The sequence below is a fragment of the Gopherus flavomarginatus genome, chromosome 5 (assembly GCF_025201925.1).
Source record: "Gopherus flavomarginatus isolate rGopFla2 chromosome 5, rGopFla2.mat.asm, whole genome shotgun sequence".
NCBI lineage: Eukaryota > Metazoa > Chordata > Testudines > Testudinidae > Gopherus > Gopherus flavomarginatus.
The window spans coordinates 91,210,726-91,223,976 of record NC_066621.1 but is presented as its reverse complement, the minus strand read 5'-3'; the positions used below and the strand labels follow the sequence as shown (position 1 = coordinate 91,223,976).

The 13,251-nt window shown below is 40.1% G+C and overlaps 1 protein-coding gene across 3 annotated transcripts in view; it reads left to right on the top strand.

Moving 5' to 3' along the window:
- Positions 1-13,251, top strand: part of DCAF5 (DDB1 and CUL4 associated factor 5) — a 99,547-nt gene that overhangs the window by 74,810 nt on the left and 11,486 nt on the right. For all 3 annotated transcript variants that reach the window (XM_050953463.1, XM_050953465.1, XM_050953464.1), the window contains one exon: positions 11,834-11,961. In XM_050953463.1, coding sequence (XP_050809420.1) covers positions 11,834-11,961 — 128 coding nt within the window. The remainder of the gene's footprint in view (positions 1-11,833; positions 11,962-13,251) is intronic.

Genomic DNA, 13,251 nt, shown 5'->3' with positions numbered 1-13,251 from the left:
TACAAAAATTGCCAACATTTACATTAAAAAAAAATCTTCTTCCACGGGTATGCTGAGGCCATTCTCACCTCACCCCACCTCAGCTAATACAGGAAATTCCCTCATTCTCAGTTTCTGGCCACCAATACGAGTCTTAAGAAGTGTCTGTATGCCTATAATCCAATAAGGTAGAGTGAGGGTGATCATAAATGTTATGAACTAAAGTTTTACAAATAATGTGCTGTACTGTTCTAATTAATGGTCTTTTTAGTAAAGATATGACTACAGCTGAGTTATGAGCCCTCTTCAATTGATTTGAGACATAATATTTCTATTAACACACATTCAAGGGAACAGTACTGATGATTTGTGTATGATATGGTACCTTTTTCTTGCAAGCCTGAAATTGCTTTACAGAATTTCTAGGTAAGGAGAACTTCACTCATTACCAAAATGTAGCCACATCAATGGTGGGAAGTGATGATAGCTGTTTAACAGCTCACAGCATCACCTCACAGCAAATTAGAGGAGGCAGTAAAGGATACACCATTCAAATGGAACTGCATTTACATACAGTAGAACCTCAGAGTTGGGAACTGACTGGTGAACCGCAGTAGGGAAGCAGCGGAAACAAACAAACAAAGAAAAAAAAACAGAAAAACCAACAATAGTAAAACTACTTTAAAAAAAAAAAGGCGGGGGGGAGGAAACCTTGTCAAATTTTTGTAAACTAAGGAAACTTTCTATGCTTGTTTCATTTAAGTTAAGATGCTTAAAAGGAGCATTTTTCTTCTGCATAGTAAAGTTTCAGAGCTGTATTGAGTCAATGTTCAGTTGTAAACTTTTGAAAGAGCAACCATAACATTTTGTTCAGAGTTACAAACATTTCAGTTACAAACAATCTCAGTTCCACCTGTTTGTAATTCTGAGATTCTACTGTATGCGGAATGTAACTACTTGTGTTGGCATCTTTCCAGCACACTGGAATAAACTCTGCATATCTTGCAAATAATTATAGTTTAGAGAGATTCTCCCAGTGGGTAGGCTAGGTCATTCCCCACTCCACAGTAAGCTCTCCAGTGATTTGTTCAGCCTAGTTTTAAATGTGCCACACGACGGGGCTTTCATTGCTTACCTTGAGAAATTTATGTCACAATAGAATAGTTCTTTAAAAGTTAAGAAGCTTAGAAGCGTTTTTTCAACTTTCTCCATATATGTTTGATCATTTTTAATAGGGATAATGTAATATACATGTATAAGTGCCAGCAATCACACTTCCTTCACCCTTTTCCCTCCCTCCTTGAAGATGGTGGAACATTTGTTCCCATGCTTCCCTCACATCCCCAGTTCCTATCCAGTTCTCAGTTACTTTTCAGAAATCATCAAAGGCTTGGTGATTTTTTTTTTATTTTATTTTATTTTATTTTTTTAGCTAATTCCCTCATTAAAGCTATGGACTCCTCAAAGGGTAGAAGCGGACAGAGACTCAGTTTTATCTTTCTTCTAATGGATAGCATTTCCTGCAACACAGGGCACCCTAGCACCATGCAAGGACATTGGTCATTTATTTGAGTAACCAAATCCAGTATTTCTACAAGTTGCTGTTGGCAGTGAGGAAGGCTGAAGTGAGATGAGATGTAGGCCTCACCCATACTGCTCAGCAAAACTGTTAGAACCTTGTTTAATTGTTCGTGGTTTTTCAACAGAATTTACCAAAACCACAGTGGGAGAGGTGTGTGTGTGTGTGTGTGCGTGTGTGTGTTTTAAATATCACTCCAAGAAGCAGTTTTAGCAACAGGAATTTTTATTATTTTGTGGTTGGAGAAGGTGATCAGATGATCACTGAGTTATTTAATTGAAATGACTGTTTCCAGACTTTTGAGCTGCTTAATAAATCAGAACAGCAAACTGCATTTCCAAATCTCTCTTAATACCATCTTTTGACTGTAACTCTGTAACAGCTGGCAGTAACAGGCCTGTCATTGTGGTCCAGTTACTAAACTAATTATGGCAATTTTCAGCATGACTTACGCAATCTATCTTCCCTTTTTTGCAATGTCATGGCAAATGCAAACAGCTCTTCATGCTTGAAGTATTAGATGGCAAGATTTTATTGCGTTGGAGACAAGTTTGTACTTTAAGCTCTCAAAGTCCCAACATGATTAGTGGAACTTATTTTTTTATTTTTATTTTTTTGGGGAAAGTGATCTAATTCAGTGGGAATGTATTCTGGAACACTTTAAATTTAAAAAGTCTGTTGTGTCTCAGATGACTGATGATTGGATATAAATCCCTTCATTTCTAGAACCCTGGTTCGAATCCACCTGAGGTAAGTAGTGACCAAAACTTTCCGTATTGCACAAACTACCACCTCAACTACCATTAACAAGTCCTTGTTGGCATTCTTGGGGAAGGAGGCAAACCCTGAGTGGGCTGTGAAGGCAGATGCTATGCAGAGAGGACATCCTCCAGAGTGGAGGCGTTGTTGGGCAGTTTGTACTGCTGTATCCAATAGAAGTTAATGTAGTGCCCATCCTTTAAAAAAGGGAAGGAGGAGGAACTACAGGCCAAACAGCCTCACCTCAGTCCCTGGAAAAATCATGGAGCACGTCCTCAAGGAATCAATTCTGATACACTTAGAGGAGAGGAAAATGATCAAGAACAGTCAGCATGGATTCACCAAGGGAAAGTCATGCCTGACTAACCTAATTGCCTTCTATGATGAGATAACTGGCTCTGTGGATGAGGGGAAAGCAGAGGATGTGTTATTTCTTGACTTCAGCAAAGCTTTTGATACGGTCTCCCACAGTATTCTTGCCTGCAAATTCAAGAAGTATGGGCTGGATGAATGGACTATAAGGTGGATAGAAAGCTGGCTCAACAAGTAGTGATCAATGGCTCCATGTCTAGTTGGCAGCTAGTATCAAGCGGACTGCCCCAAGGGTCGGTCCTGGGGCCAGTTTGTTCAGTATCTTCATTAATGATCTGGAGGATGGCGTGGACTGCACCCTCAGCAAGTTTGCAGATGACACTACACTGGGAGAAGTGGTAGATACTCTGGAGGGTAGGGATAGGATACAGAGAAACCTAGACAATTTAGAGGAGTGGGCCAAAAGAAATCTGATGAGGTTCAACAAGGACAAATGCAGACTCCTGCGCTTAGGAAGGAAGAATCCCATGCACTGCTACATACTAGGGACCGAGTGGCTAGGCAGCAGTTCTGCAGAAAAGGACCTAGGGGTTACAGTGGATGAGAAGCTGGATATGAGTCAACGGTGTGCCCTTGTTGCCAAGAAGGCTAACAGCATTTTGGGCTATATAAGTAGGGGCATGTTCCTCAATCTGCTGGCAATGATCATTCCCCTCTATTCGACATTGGTGAGGACTCATCTGGAGTACTGTGTCCAGTTTTGGGCCCCACACTACAAGAAGGATGTGGAAAAATTGGAAAGAGTCCAGCGGATGGCAATAAAAATGCTTAGGGGGCTGGAGCACATGACTTATGAGGAGAGGCTGAGAGAACTGGGATTGTTTAGTCTATAGAAGAGAAGAATGAAGGGGGATTCGATAGCTGTTTTCAACTACCTGAAAGGGGGTTCCAAAGAGTGTTCTCAGACTGTTCTCAGTGGTACCTGATGACAGAATAAGGAGTAATGGTCTCAAGTTGCAGTGGGGGAGGTTTAGGTTGAATATTAGGAAAAAAATTTTCACTCGGAGGGTGGTGAAGCACTGGAATGGGTTACCTAGGGAAGTGGTGGAATCTCCTTCCTTAGAGCTTTTAAGGTCAGGCTTGACCCTGGCTGCAGTGATTTAGTTGGGGATTGGTCCTGCTTTGAGCAGGGAGTTGGACTAGATGACATCCTGAGGACCCTTCCAACCATGATATTCTATGATTTTAAGTTTCAGTATCCAGGATTGTCATTCTAGGTTCTTTCACCAGCATTAAAATTATTTTAATACATTTTCAAAAGTGAGGCTAATGCTGAGAACAGAAAGGGAAGAGAAACATAAATACCCAACAGTGACCATTTTGGTTGCCCCAGTATTCAGTCTCCTGTCTTTTTCTCTTCATTGTGCTGAATTCTTTGGCAACTACTATGTGTGGCTGTAATATGTCCATTTGCCTTAATGCTCAGAGTCTTTGGCACTTCCACATCCAAGAAAAATAATTTATTTTCCACCTTATAACGTCACAAGATTTGTTCCTTTAACTTTGGGAAGAGCATTCTGGAGGACTATTGATCATGTTAAATTTTATGGTGCCAACAATGTGCTAGGCACTTTCTTGAGAACTGTATAGCTAAAAGCACCAGCAGACGGTGTTTCTTCTGACAGAAGGGAAGAGTGAATGTAAAGGGTGTGTTGTTTTTCCAAATTGTTTCCAGTTTATTTCAGTAATTACTCTGGCCTTGTCTGCTTGTTCAGCTCCACCACTGTAGCAACAAGAAGCTAGGGTAGATGAGGCACCGACAGCTTTTAGCAACAAAGAATCCTGAGGTAGACAGCCCTGAATTTAGACAGTGATTTTTACTGTAACGTTTTTAAATCACATGTTTTTGCTGGCAAGTGATGCTGGAGTTTCCCAATCAATTTGACAGTAAGAGGCAGACAGTAGTACTTAAATCAAATTTCATTGTGCTATAGAAAGTTCACTTTCTAGCATATCTTCATTCATAGGCATGGCCCTTCCCCTAGAGGCTAGGAAGTGATTTCAGCGACTTAACCATTTAAAATGAAAATTGCTAATTGCATTATTGAAGAATGTTGAGCTGGATCATTTAGGGTGGAACTTACTTCCCCCCCAGGACATTTCAAGTAAGGATTTTCATCATCAAATTATCCAACCCACCTACATTCCAGTCACACTAATCAGTATAATAAAAAAAACCAACAAACCTATTAATGTTTGCTTGTTTCACAAGAGCTGTTCCCAAGAGATACTTACAGTTCATGCTAGGTCCATGTTATCACCTGCAACTTCCCGTATGGAGGGGATGAAATGTGTAGAAATCTTGAATAATTGGCCATAAAATTTGTTGGAGGGAGAAGCTGATCTTATGTAGCATCATACTCCCCACTACCCATCCCAGGTATTGCAAGTGCAATTTAGATGTTTTGGTATTCTAGTGAGAGTGGAGGAGCTGCTCCACATGTCAGTTCCCCTGGCCAAACCCATGAGGAAATATCCCAAGGAATTAACATAGACTGTCAGCATTCGTTCCTTCAAGTCCTGCTCTGCACCTGCAGACTGTCAAGCATGTGGTTTGTTGAGGTGTGGATTAGTTGCTCAAAGAGTGGTGGGGAGCCTCCAACACCAATATCCCAGAGGAAACCCTGCTCCCACGGCAGGGCACAGTATTACACAGGGACTGACCCTCTGTGCAGAAGCCTCCACTCTCTATAGACATTTCAGTTTGAGATTTCCCTGTGGATTTCAAAACATCTCCAGGCCTCCACTTTATCTGCATTATACACTGTTCAACCCCCCTCTCTAGAAGGGATAGAATAGAAACTCCAGTTTTTTTGCTTAACTTTAGTTGTGTGTAGTGTTTTGGTTTTGGGTTGTATATTGTTGTTTTTTTATGCATAAGGATCTGGTCCATGCTCTGTGTACCTGTGGTTTGTTTTTTATTTGTTTGTGTGTGTGTGTGTTTGCTGGTTTTTTTGCAAATAGGAAGCCATGTATTTTTAAAACTAGAAACAGAGGTGTTTGCTAACATACAAAGAGCCAGACTGTGCCTGTCCTTTGCATGGGTGCACAAGGAAGTGGGGAGAAGGTAGAATTTAGGATGTTTTACCTGGACTCCTCTTCTCCCCACTTGTAGGAAACATGCTTAATATCATTACCTGTGTCCTACTTATTCATGGGGAGAAGTTGAGGCAAGGCCATGATCCTTCATTACCATCACCATTCCCCACACCATATGACTCCCTGAGGTACAATCCCTCCATGGATTCCCCCTACAACTCAAATACAGGGCTGTGCCCTAAAGGCACAACATGGCCCAGAATATTATTAATGGAAAAACATATTAATTTAAATTGGCTTGCTACTGCAGTGCCATGTATTACAGATTAATGATGTTTTGTGTCAAACTGGCAGCAGCTGTGAACATCTGGCCCTTCTCACTAGTTTTCAGCACTTTGAAGAATTCACAAGGTTTGTATGAAGTTACATTTTATCTCTGAAACTTCCCGCTACCTTATATGAATGAGTGGATTTTTTTATTTATTTATTTTTGAAGTTTTAGATGGAAGAGACTTTGTTAGGTCGCTCAGTTTGTCCTCGGGAGGCCAGTGGAGGATTGTTCCCTGCAGTAAGTTCTCCAGAGCCTTGTCCAATTTTAAAGGATTTGAGTAACGGGGCTTCCGTTACTTTTCAGACTATTCCACATCTCAGTAGACTTCCAACACTAGAGCATTTTTCCAGCTAATCAGACAGTCTGTTACTTATGTTCATCCCATTACGCCTGAGCAACTCCTGTCCATTCCTCAGTGATACCTCTGGTTCTGTGGTCCAAAAATCTTAATTCCCTCCCAATGCTATGTGGCATTTCAAACTCCTGGCTGGGTACTACCACCTCTAGATCTTGGCTGGCATTACTGCTGTCCAAGTATAGCTCTTGCCTTCAATATGTTTAACAGCATTTCCTGAATGTATTGGCATGCATGTTTCTAAGTGTAATCTCACTTTGGTATTTCATGCCCTGTTTGTGGTGTTTCTGTCCAAACTGATATTTGCAGCACCGCATAATTTATTATCAGTGGACTTTATTTCCCTACTGTTAAACCCCTTCTTCCAGATGATTAGTACAGATTATAAAAACAGGCCTAATTCTAACCCCTTTGTTGTGGTGTTAGACATCTACATCCTAACATTGCAGGTTAGCATTACCTTTTGTCTACTACTAGAGTCCAGACCTATTTCATAAACTATTATTGTGTTAGCCATTTAAAAAAAGTCTAGGAAATTGAAGGTATTTAAATACAACTATAATTAGCTGTGGAATTTTGTTTTGTTCAGATTTGTAATTCAGGATCTCTAGCATAGAGAAATTAACTCAACGCTAGAAGAATTAGACTCTGCTATAATAATGTAAAATTAAACCAAACTGGTTAGTCCATTTGCCTCCGCTTTCTGCTGAATGTAATCGGAAATACCCAGCTCTGTCTCATAAGCCCTGTACTTGCACCCCTCTCAGAAATGAGTCAGGCCTTGGCTACACTCACACTTTACAGCGCTGCTGCTCTGACTACACTCACACTTCAAAGCGCTGCCGCGGCAACGCTCCCGCAGCGCTGCCGCGGCAGCGCTTTGAAATTCCAGATGTAACCATACCCTCAGATATGTTGGGACACTGTAGCTCCTAGATGCTATGCTCATACAAATAATAATTAATCATGAAACACATTAAACATTTCTTCCTTTTGGAGCAGCTAGTTTTGGTGCATACAAAAGGAGACCTATTGTGGACTCAAATTTTGAGCAACATGTAGGAAGTAGAAGTAGATCAAAAAGTAGCTACCACCCCTGTTAAGCCACTGAGTAACAGTGATGACAGTACAACGAAACTTACCCTTCATGGGAAGAATCATATAAAAAGCAAGTTAAATAAACTTTTTGATTCTAAACTTTTGGAGAAGAGGACTTTAAAAAAAAAAAAAAGCAGCAGCTAATCAAAAACACCCTAAAGTCAAAAGTGTGGAAATTAAATCCTCAAACTCAGAATAGAAGCAGCTTATATCTATACTGTAATTACACAAGAATATTGAAATGACCATGCAGAGGTAGTCACAGAAGGTATGCATACCCTTGAACAAAAAAAGAAATAAGGGCAGCAAAGGGAAAAAAAAAATCTGTGTAGTCAAATGGCCTAATACAAGAGATTATTCTGGTCAAACAGTTGTCCTCCATAAAATGGAAGTCCAGTCTAAGTGAAGCCAATAGAAAGAAGCAAACTATGGCAAATAAAACTAAAGATGGACTTAAGGATTTGAACCGTTAATCACCCAAACCTCCCAAAATATAAGTATATTGGAAGATGAAACCCTATTAGAATGAGTCTGCCAGATCACTATGGAGTAAAAGGACTGATTAAAGCATTAGTACATTACAGTAAAGCTAAATAACGTGTTTGCATTAGCCTTCACCACTGTCAGAGACTGAGGTGTCTGAAAACAAAATGCCGGAGCAAACTGACATGTACGACAAGTAAAAGGATGAGAATACAGTTATGGGTTTTGCCAGAAGCTAGGAATGGATCACTTGATGGTTACCTGTTTTGTTCATTCCCTCTGGGACCCTGGCATAAGCCACTGTCGAAGACAGGATGCTGGGCTAGATGGGCCTTTGGTCTGATGCAGTATGGCTATTCTTATGGGTTGAATTTAAACCTTGTTATGGGTCCAGTATAACCGCCATTTTACATTCAGGATAAATGTGAAGAAGCCATTGTAATCAGGTGACTGAAACCGTTAAGTGGCCACTACCCCAAACACAGGCCCATGTCTCCTGTCAAAATGAAGGCACGTCCAAGGCCACTCAGGAATTTGAATTATACAGGCAGGAGCTCAGCTAGGCATTGTTTGAGTAAGAGTGTGTACGTGAGATTGAATAACAGAACAGTGAGAGAAGCAGAGAGAAACCCAGGCAAACAGTAACAAAAGTCTTGGTAATGTGACCCCTTTTGGAAAGGAAGGCTTAGACAGTTCCTTTGCCCACTATTCTCTTGTTTGATTTCTCCTGTATTCAGAGAAACAGTACTTACTTTATTTACAAAAAATATACATAAAAATTGCATCAAAGAAATACATGACTCTCACCAATGTCTCACCCTAACTGGAACAATGTAAAAGACCCTGAATTTTTGGCTAGCCACATAGGTCACGGGGTAAGAATCTCATCAGTAACATTAGAGAGTATAAAAACATTACTGTAAGGGATATAAACACTTGTGTTTGGAAGCATAAGATCACCATTAACTGATAGGGTTAGAATAACCTGCTTACAGAAAAATCTCTCTATAATTGTCCATTTTAGGCTTTCTTTCATCTTCCTCTGAAGCATTTGATACTGGCCACAGGATACTGGACTAGATTAGCCAGATGAGTCTGGTCCAGCAAGTGAAGTCTTTGTTAGCTGAAATGATAAGGACCTCCAGTTTTGGAGCAGAATGTTTGGAGATCCTTTCCCATTGCCGCTGAATTTCTGAGTGGCCACACTTTGCAGCATAGTGACAGCTGTGAAGTTCTGGATGCGGACGTTTTTAAGATCTTTTGCAATTACATGTTGTTCTCCATCCAGAGCTCTCAATGTACTTTACAAATACTAATCTCCAGGATAACTCTGAGGTAAATAACTGTTATAACCATATTACAGATGAGGAAACTGTGGCTCATGGTGAAGTGCCTTGCTCAAGGGCGTGCAGGAAGCCTGTGACAATTCTGGGAATAGAGCCCAAGGTGTCTGACTTGTAAGCCTGTGTTTTAACCACAAGATCATCCTTCCTTTTCCCATTTTATTTCTAGTGCCTGACTCTTAAGAGCTTTCCTAATCCTCTGCAAAGCATTTCCCAATATCAGACCCTGAGTCTTGTACTACAGTGTGTTCAAATAGCCAGTGTGTAGAATCAGTGGATCATTTAAAACTTGCCTTCCAGGCATCACTTGTATTGGAAACATTTACTGAGCAGCTTCTGCCATCTTACTCCTAAGGCTTTTTCCGGGAATGTTTCTCCACCAAGCTAAGAAAAGAACTTCAAGAAATGCATTTGGCGTAACCTTGCACAGTTGGCCTGATGCATGCTGCTAATTGATGGTTGTGATTTGGTTGGAAAGAATGCTGTAGAAGTAAGGCAAGTTGCCATGAATGATCATGAATGTTTAGCATGGACAATAGCATGAAAAGGTGAGGAGTCAAACCCTGGTGTGAAATTAAGGAGTTAGTGTCCTGTTCTGCTTCCAGTTATACCCATACTAACACCACTTATGCCAGTGGGATTCCATTCGTATATCTGGTATTTTCGGTGGAGACTTGCCCAAATTCGTTGAAATTGTCACCTTGTTCAATCTTGGTGACTGCCTAAGAAGAGATGTAGGTGAAGGGAAAGAACTTCCCAAATTTCTCAGAGGTTACTGGGGGGTCTTTTCATTTTGTACGTTTTGAAGCATTTGGCCAGGCTGTCTCTCCCTTGCTGTTTTGCTTTTTTTTTTTTTTAAATATAATTTGTGGCCTCCTCTCTTCCCTCTTTCTTTCATGCATACATCTCAAATGTGGTATGTTCATTCAAGTCCCAAAGTTAGTTGTGTCCCACGCAGATTTAGCATCCTTTCTCTTTTACCATTGAAAAGTCCTTCTGCCAGAAATCAAGTACCATGAAACTGAAGTTCTGGAAAGAGTTATTTACATAAAAGGAATAAGTCCTACATTTTAAATCAAGTAAATTTGTGTCCCTCTCATTTTGGGTTCTTGTCACATGTCCCTCATTTATGCATTGCCAGGTTGAGAGGTGAGCTTTCAGGGGTAGAGGAGTGGAGTAGAAATCAGCTGATGAAAGCTTTCCCTAAGAGAGAGGTTGAGAAATTGGTAGATTACATGTTTCATGCTACTCATGTAAGCTACAAAGGAAGGCTGCTATAAAAGCTGTATTTGAGATGTTGGGGTTTGGTATTTTTTCCCCCTACCCAGCTGCCATTTAGTGTCAGTGCAGCTTTTCCTACAGGAAGTGGCCATTTGATGGAAATTTCACTGCTCTCCATTTCGAGAGAAAATGTTGCTAGTTAATTAGGACAACATAGAAATCGAACTACAGTACCATCTTTGTTCTGAAGTAGCTCAAGTATGGGGACAAAGGGGGAATGAAACCTGATGAGCAGAGCCACTTGGGGGGAAAAGCAGTTCAGTTCAGTTTAAACCTAACAAGCAAGCTTTGTGTGGTGGTTTGTTTGTTTTTTTTTGGTTTTTTTTGTTTTTTTTAAGTTTAGGATTGCTGCAGGCAGCATAGCTCAGTAAACCGTCTTCAGCTTTCTAAAAGATGTATTTTGATCTCAGGAGTTATATTTTGATCATTTTCCTTCCTTTGTAGTTGTTTTCATTTTTGACTCTTAAAGAATAGTGCTGGTTTTGCTCACATTCTTCATTATGATGTTTCCTTATTTAAACATGCAAGTGCATGTTCTCAAACAAATTATACTTGCATATAAATACACTGAAGAATCGATTGTGTGAAAAGTTGTCATTGGGAAATAGACCTAATAAAATAAAATACAGAGAGCTTCTCACACTGAAATTGGAGTCTCTAATGCAGGGCCTTACAGGTACTACCATTGTTTTCTGGCACTCCCCTTTATATATACAGTGTGGATTACTGCCTTTGCCTCACGAGGAGGAATCACACCCCGTGGAACAATGCTCTTTTGCTACATTTCATTACCCGCAAATTATCTTGCAATCTTTACCCTGATAAAGGAAGCCACAATGATTGGGGAACCAACCTGTGAATTTCTCTACCTCAAATTTAGACTCTAGTAGGTCTTCTGCTTCAAACAAGCCAGCTTCACTTGCAGTTCAATTAAATATGTTGCTGTTCTTTTATATGAGATGCATACATTTATCACTTATCCCGGGGTTCTAAAACTGCCTGTGTTTTTTATTTAGGAGATTGAAGTGTGTAGTCGTCAAGTACGATTCGCTGGAGGTATAGTCCTCATCGGAGCTGCATTCTTTCTATAGTAATTTTATGTATATATTTGATATTCTATTGTCAACACAGGAGTCACAGAATATAGTTAAGATGTACTGTTAAATATAGTATGCTACAATTCAGTTCCCTTCTTCTTTCTTCTGTTTGCCTAGGTGGGATCGGCAGGGTTGTTAATGGTGCCTTTATGGTGTTGAAAGGTCATCGGTCAATTGTAAACCAGGTTCGGTTTAATCCCCATACTTACATGATTTGCTCCTCTGGCGTTGAAAAGATTATAAAGGTAAGAGAACAATCATTGTCATAAATACATTTTTCCTTTAAAAACTGATATTGAAACAGCACCTTTTGTTTTGTTAATGACTCACTTCCCCACCCCACCCCCCCCAAAAAATGGTTTGATGCCAAGGGGGCTAGTCCCTTTATCTGTCTGGCCCCAAACAGGGTGTGTTTCCCATGAGTTGTCATGACTTCATAGCAGCATAGTCTCTCATCGTATGGACTATGTTTTAATGTATGTCTTGTGGACACACACTCTCCCTTTCATAATACCCTACCATTTGCAATCATATTCCTGTGGCAACAACAGAAATTGCATACATAGAAAAGTAACATTAGGAAAATGTCTGTGTGGCTTTTTAGCTTTTTTTTTTTTTTAATATATAATTTAATTTGTTCTGTATCCAGATGCTCAGAGTTAGCAACAGATGACCTGCAGCCCTTAACTGATCATCAGCGAGCGCTGCTGTTTGGCAGCAGTATTCTGAAGGCAGTGGCTCAAGTTGGCTAGCCGATCAAGTGGACATCATTTTTCTCTTACCCAACTCTTTAATTTGGGCAACCTATTTTTTCCATATATTTGAATCCATATTACTCCAGTGCCATGTTTCTGATGTTAGACGTTTTTCCCTTTTTTATGTATATACATTTTTAATAGCAGATTTTTTCAGTTAAATATAGTGTTTGGCAAAAGTTGAATTTTCAATCTAAACCCCTTTGAATTTCAAATGGTGTGGGGCCATACGGTCAGATCTGAATTTTGTGGATTTGAATCTTCCCCATGGTTTGTTTCCTGCTTGGGCCTGAAGGAAAAGGAACCTATTTTCCAGTTTCATTTTGAGCATATCTAAAGTCTCATGAGATTTTGGCCCGAACTGGCGGAAATGTAGTAAGATCAGTTATCTCATGTGTTTTCTGACACTTTGGGCTGAAACATCCTAGAAAACTTCAGTACAACTGAACCTTAGCCTATGCCTCACCCAAGTGCTACCTCCTGGGTCCATTTCTAATTTTTCACAAAAGCATATTAAGTTGCTTGTACATGATGACATGAATAAGTGGAGCTGTATAAGTTACCATATCTTTGTCTGTATTCAAGAGGGAATGGACATTGCTAGGTGTCAGAATTGTCTCTTCTCTGTATTCTGCATTTGAAAATGTGCAGAATTTTCAGAAGACCAGTGACTACCAGAAACTACATGGAATACAGGAGTATATCCTATTTTGCTATCAAGTACTTCTCTTGAAGGCGTAATATGAGTTGGCTTCTGTTTCTGAGTTGTCCTAGGTGTTT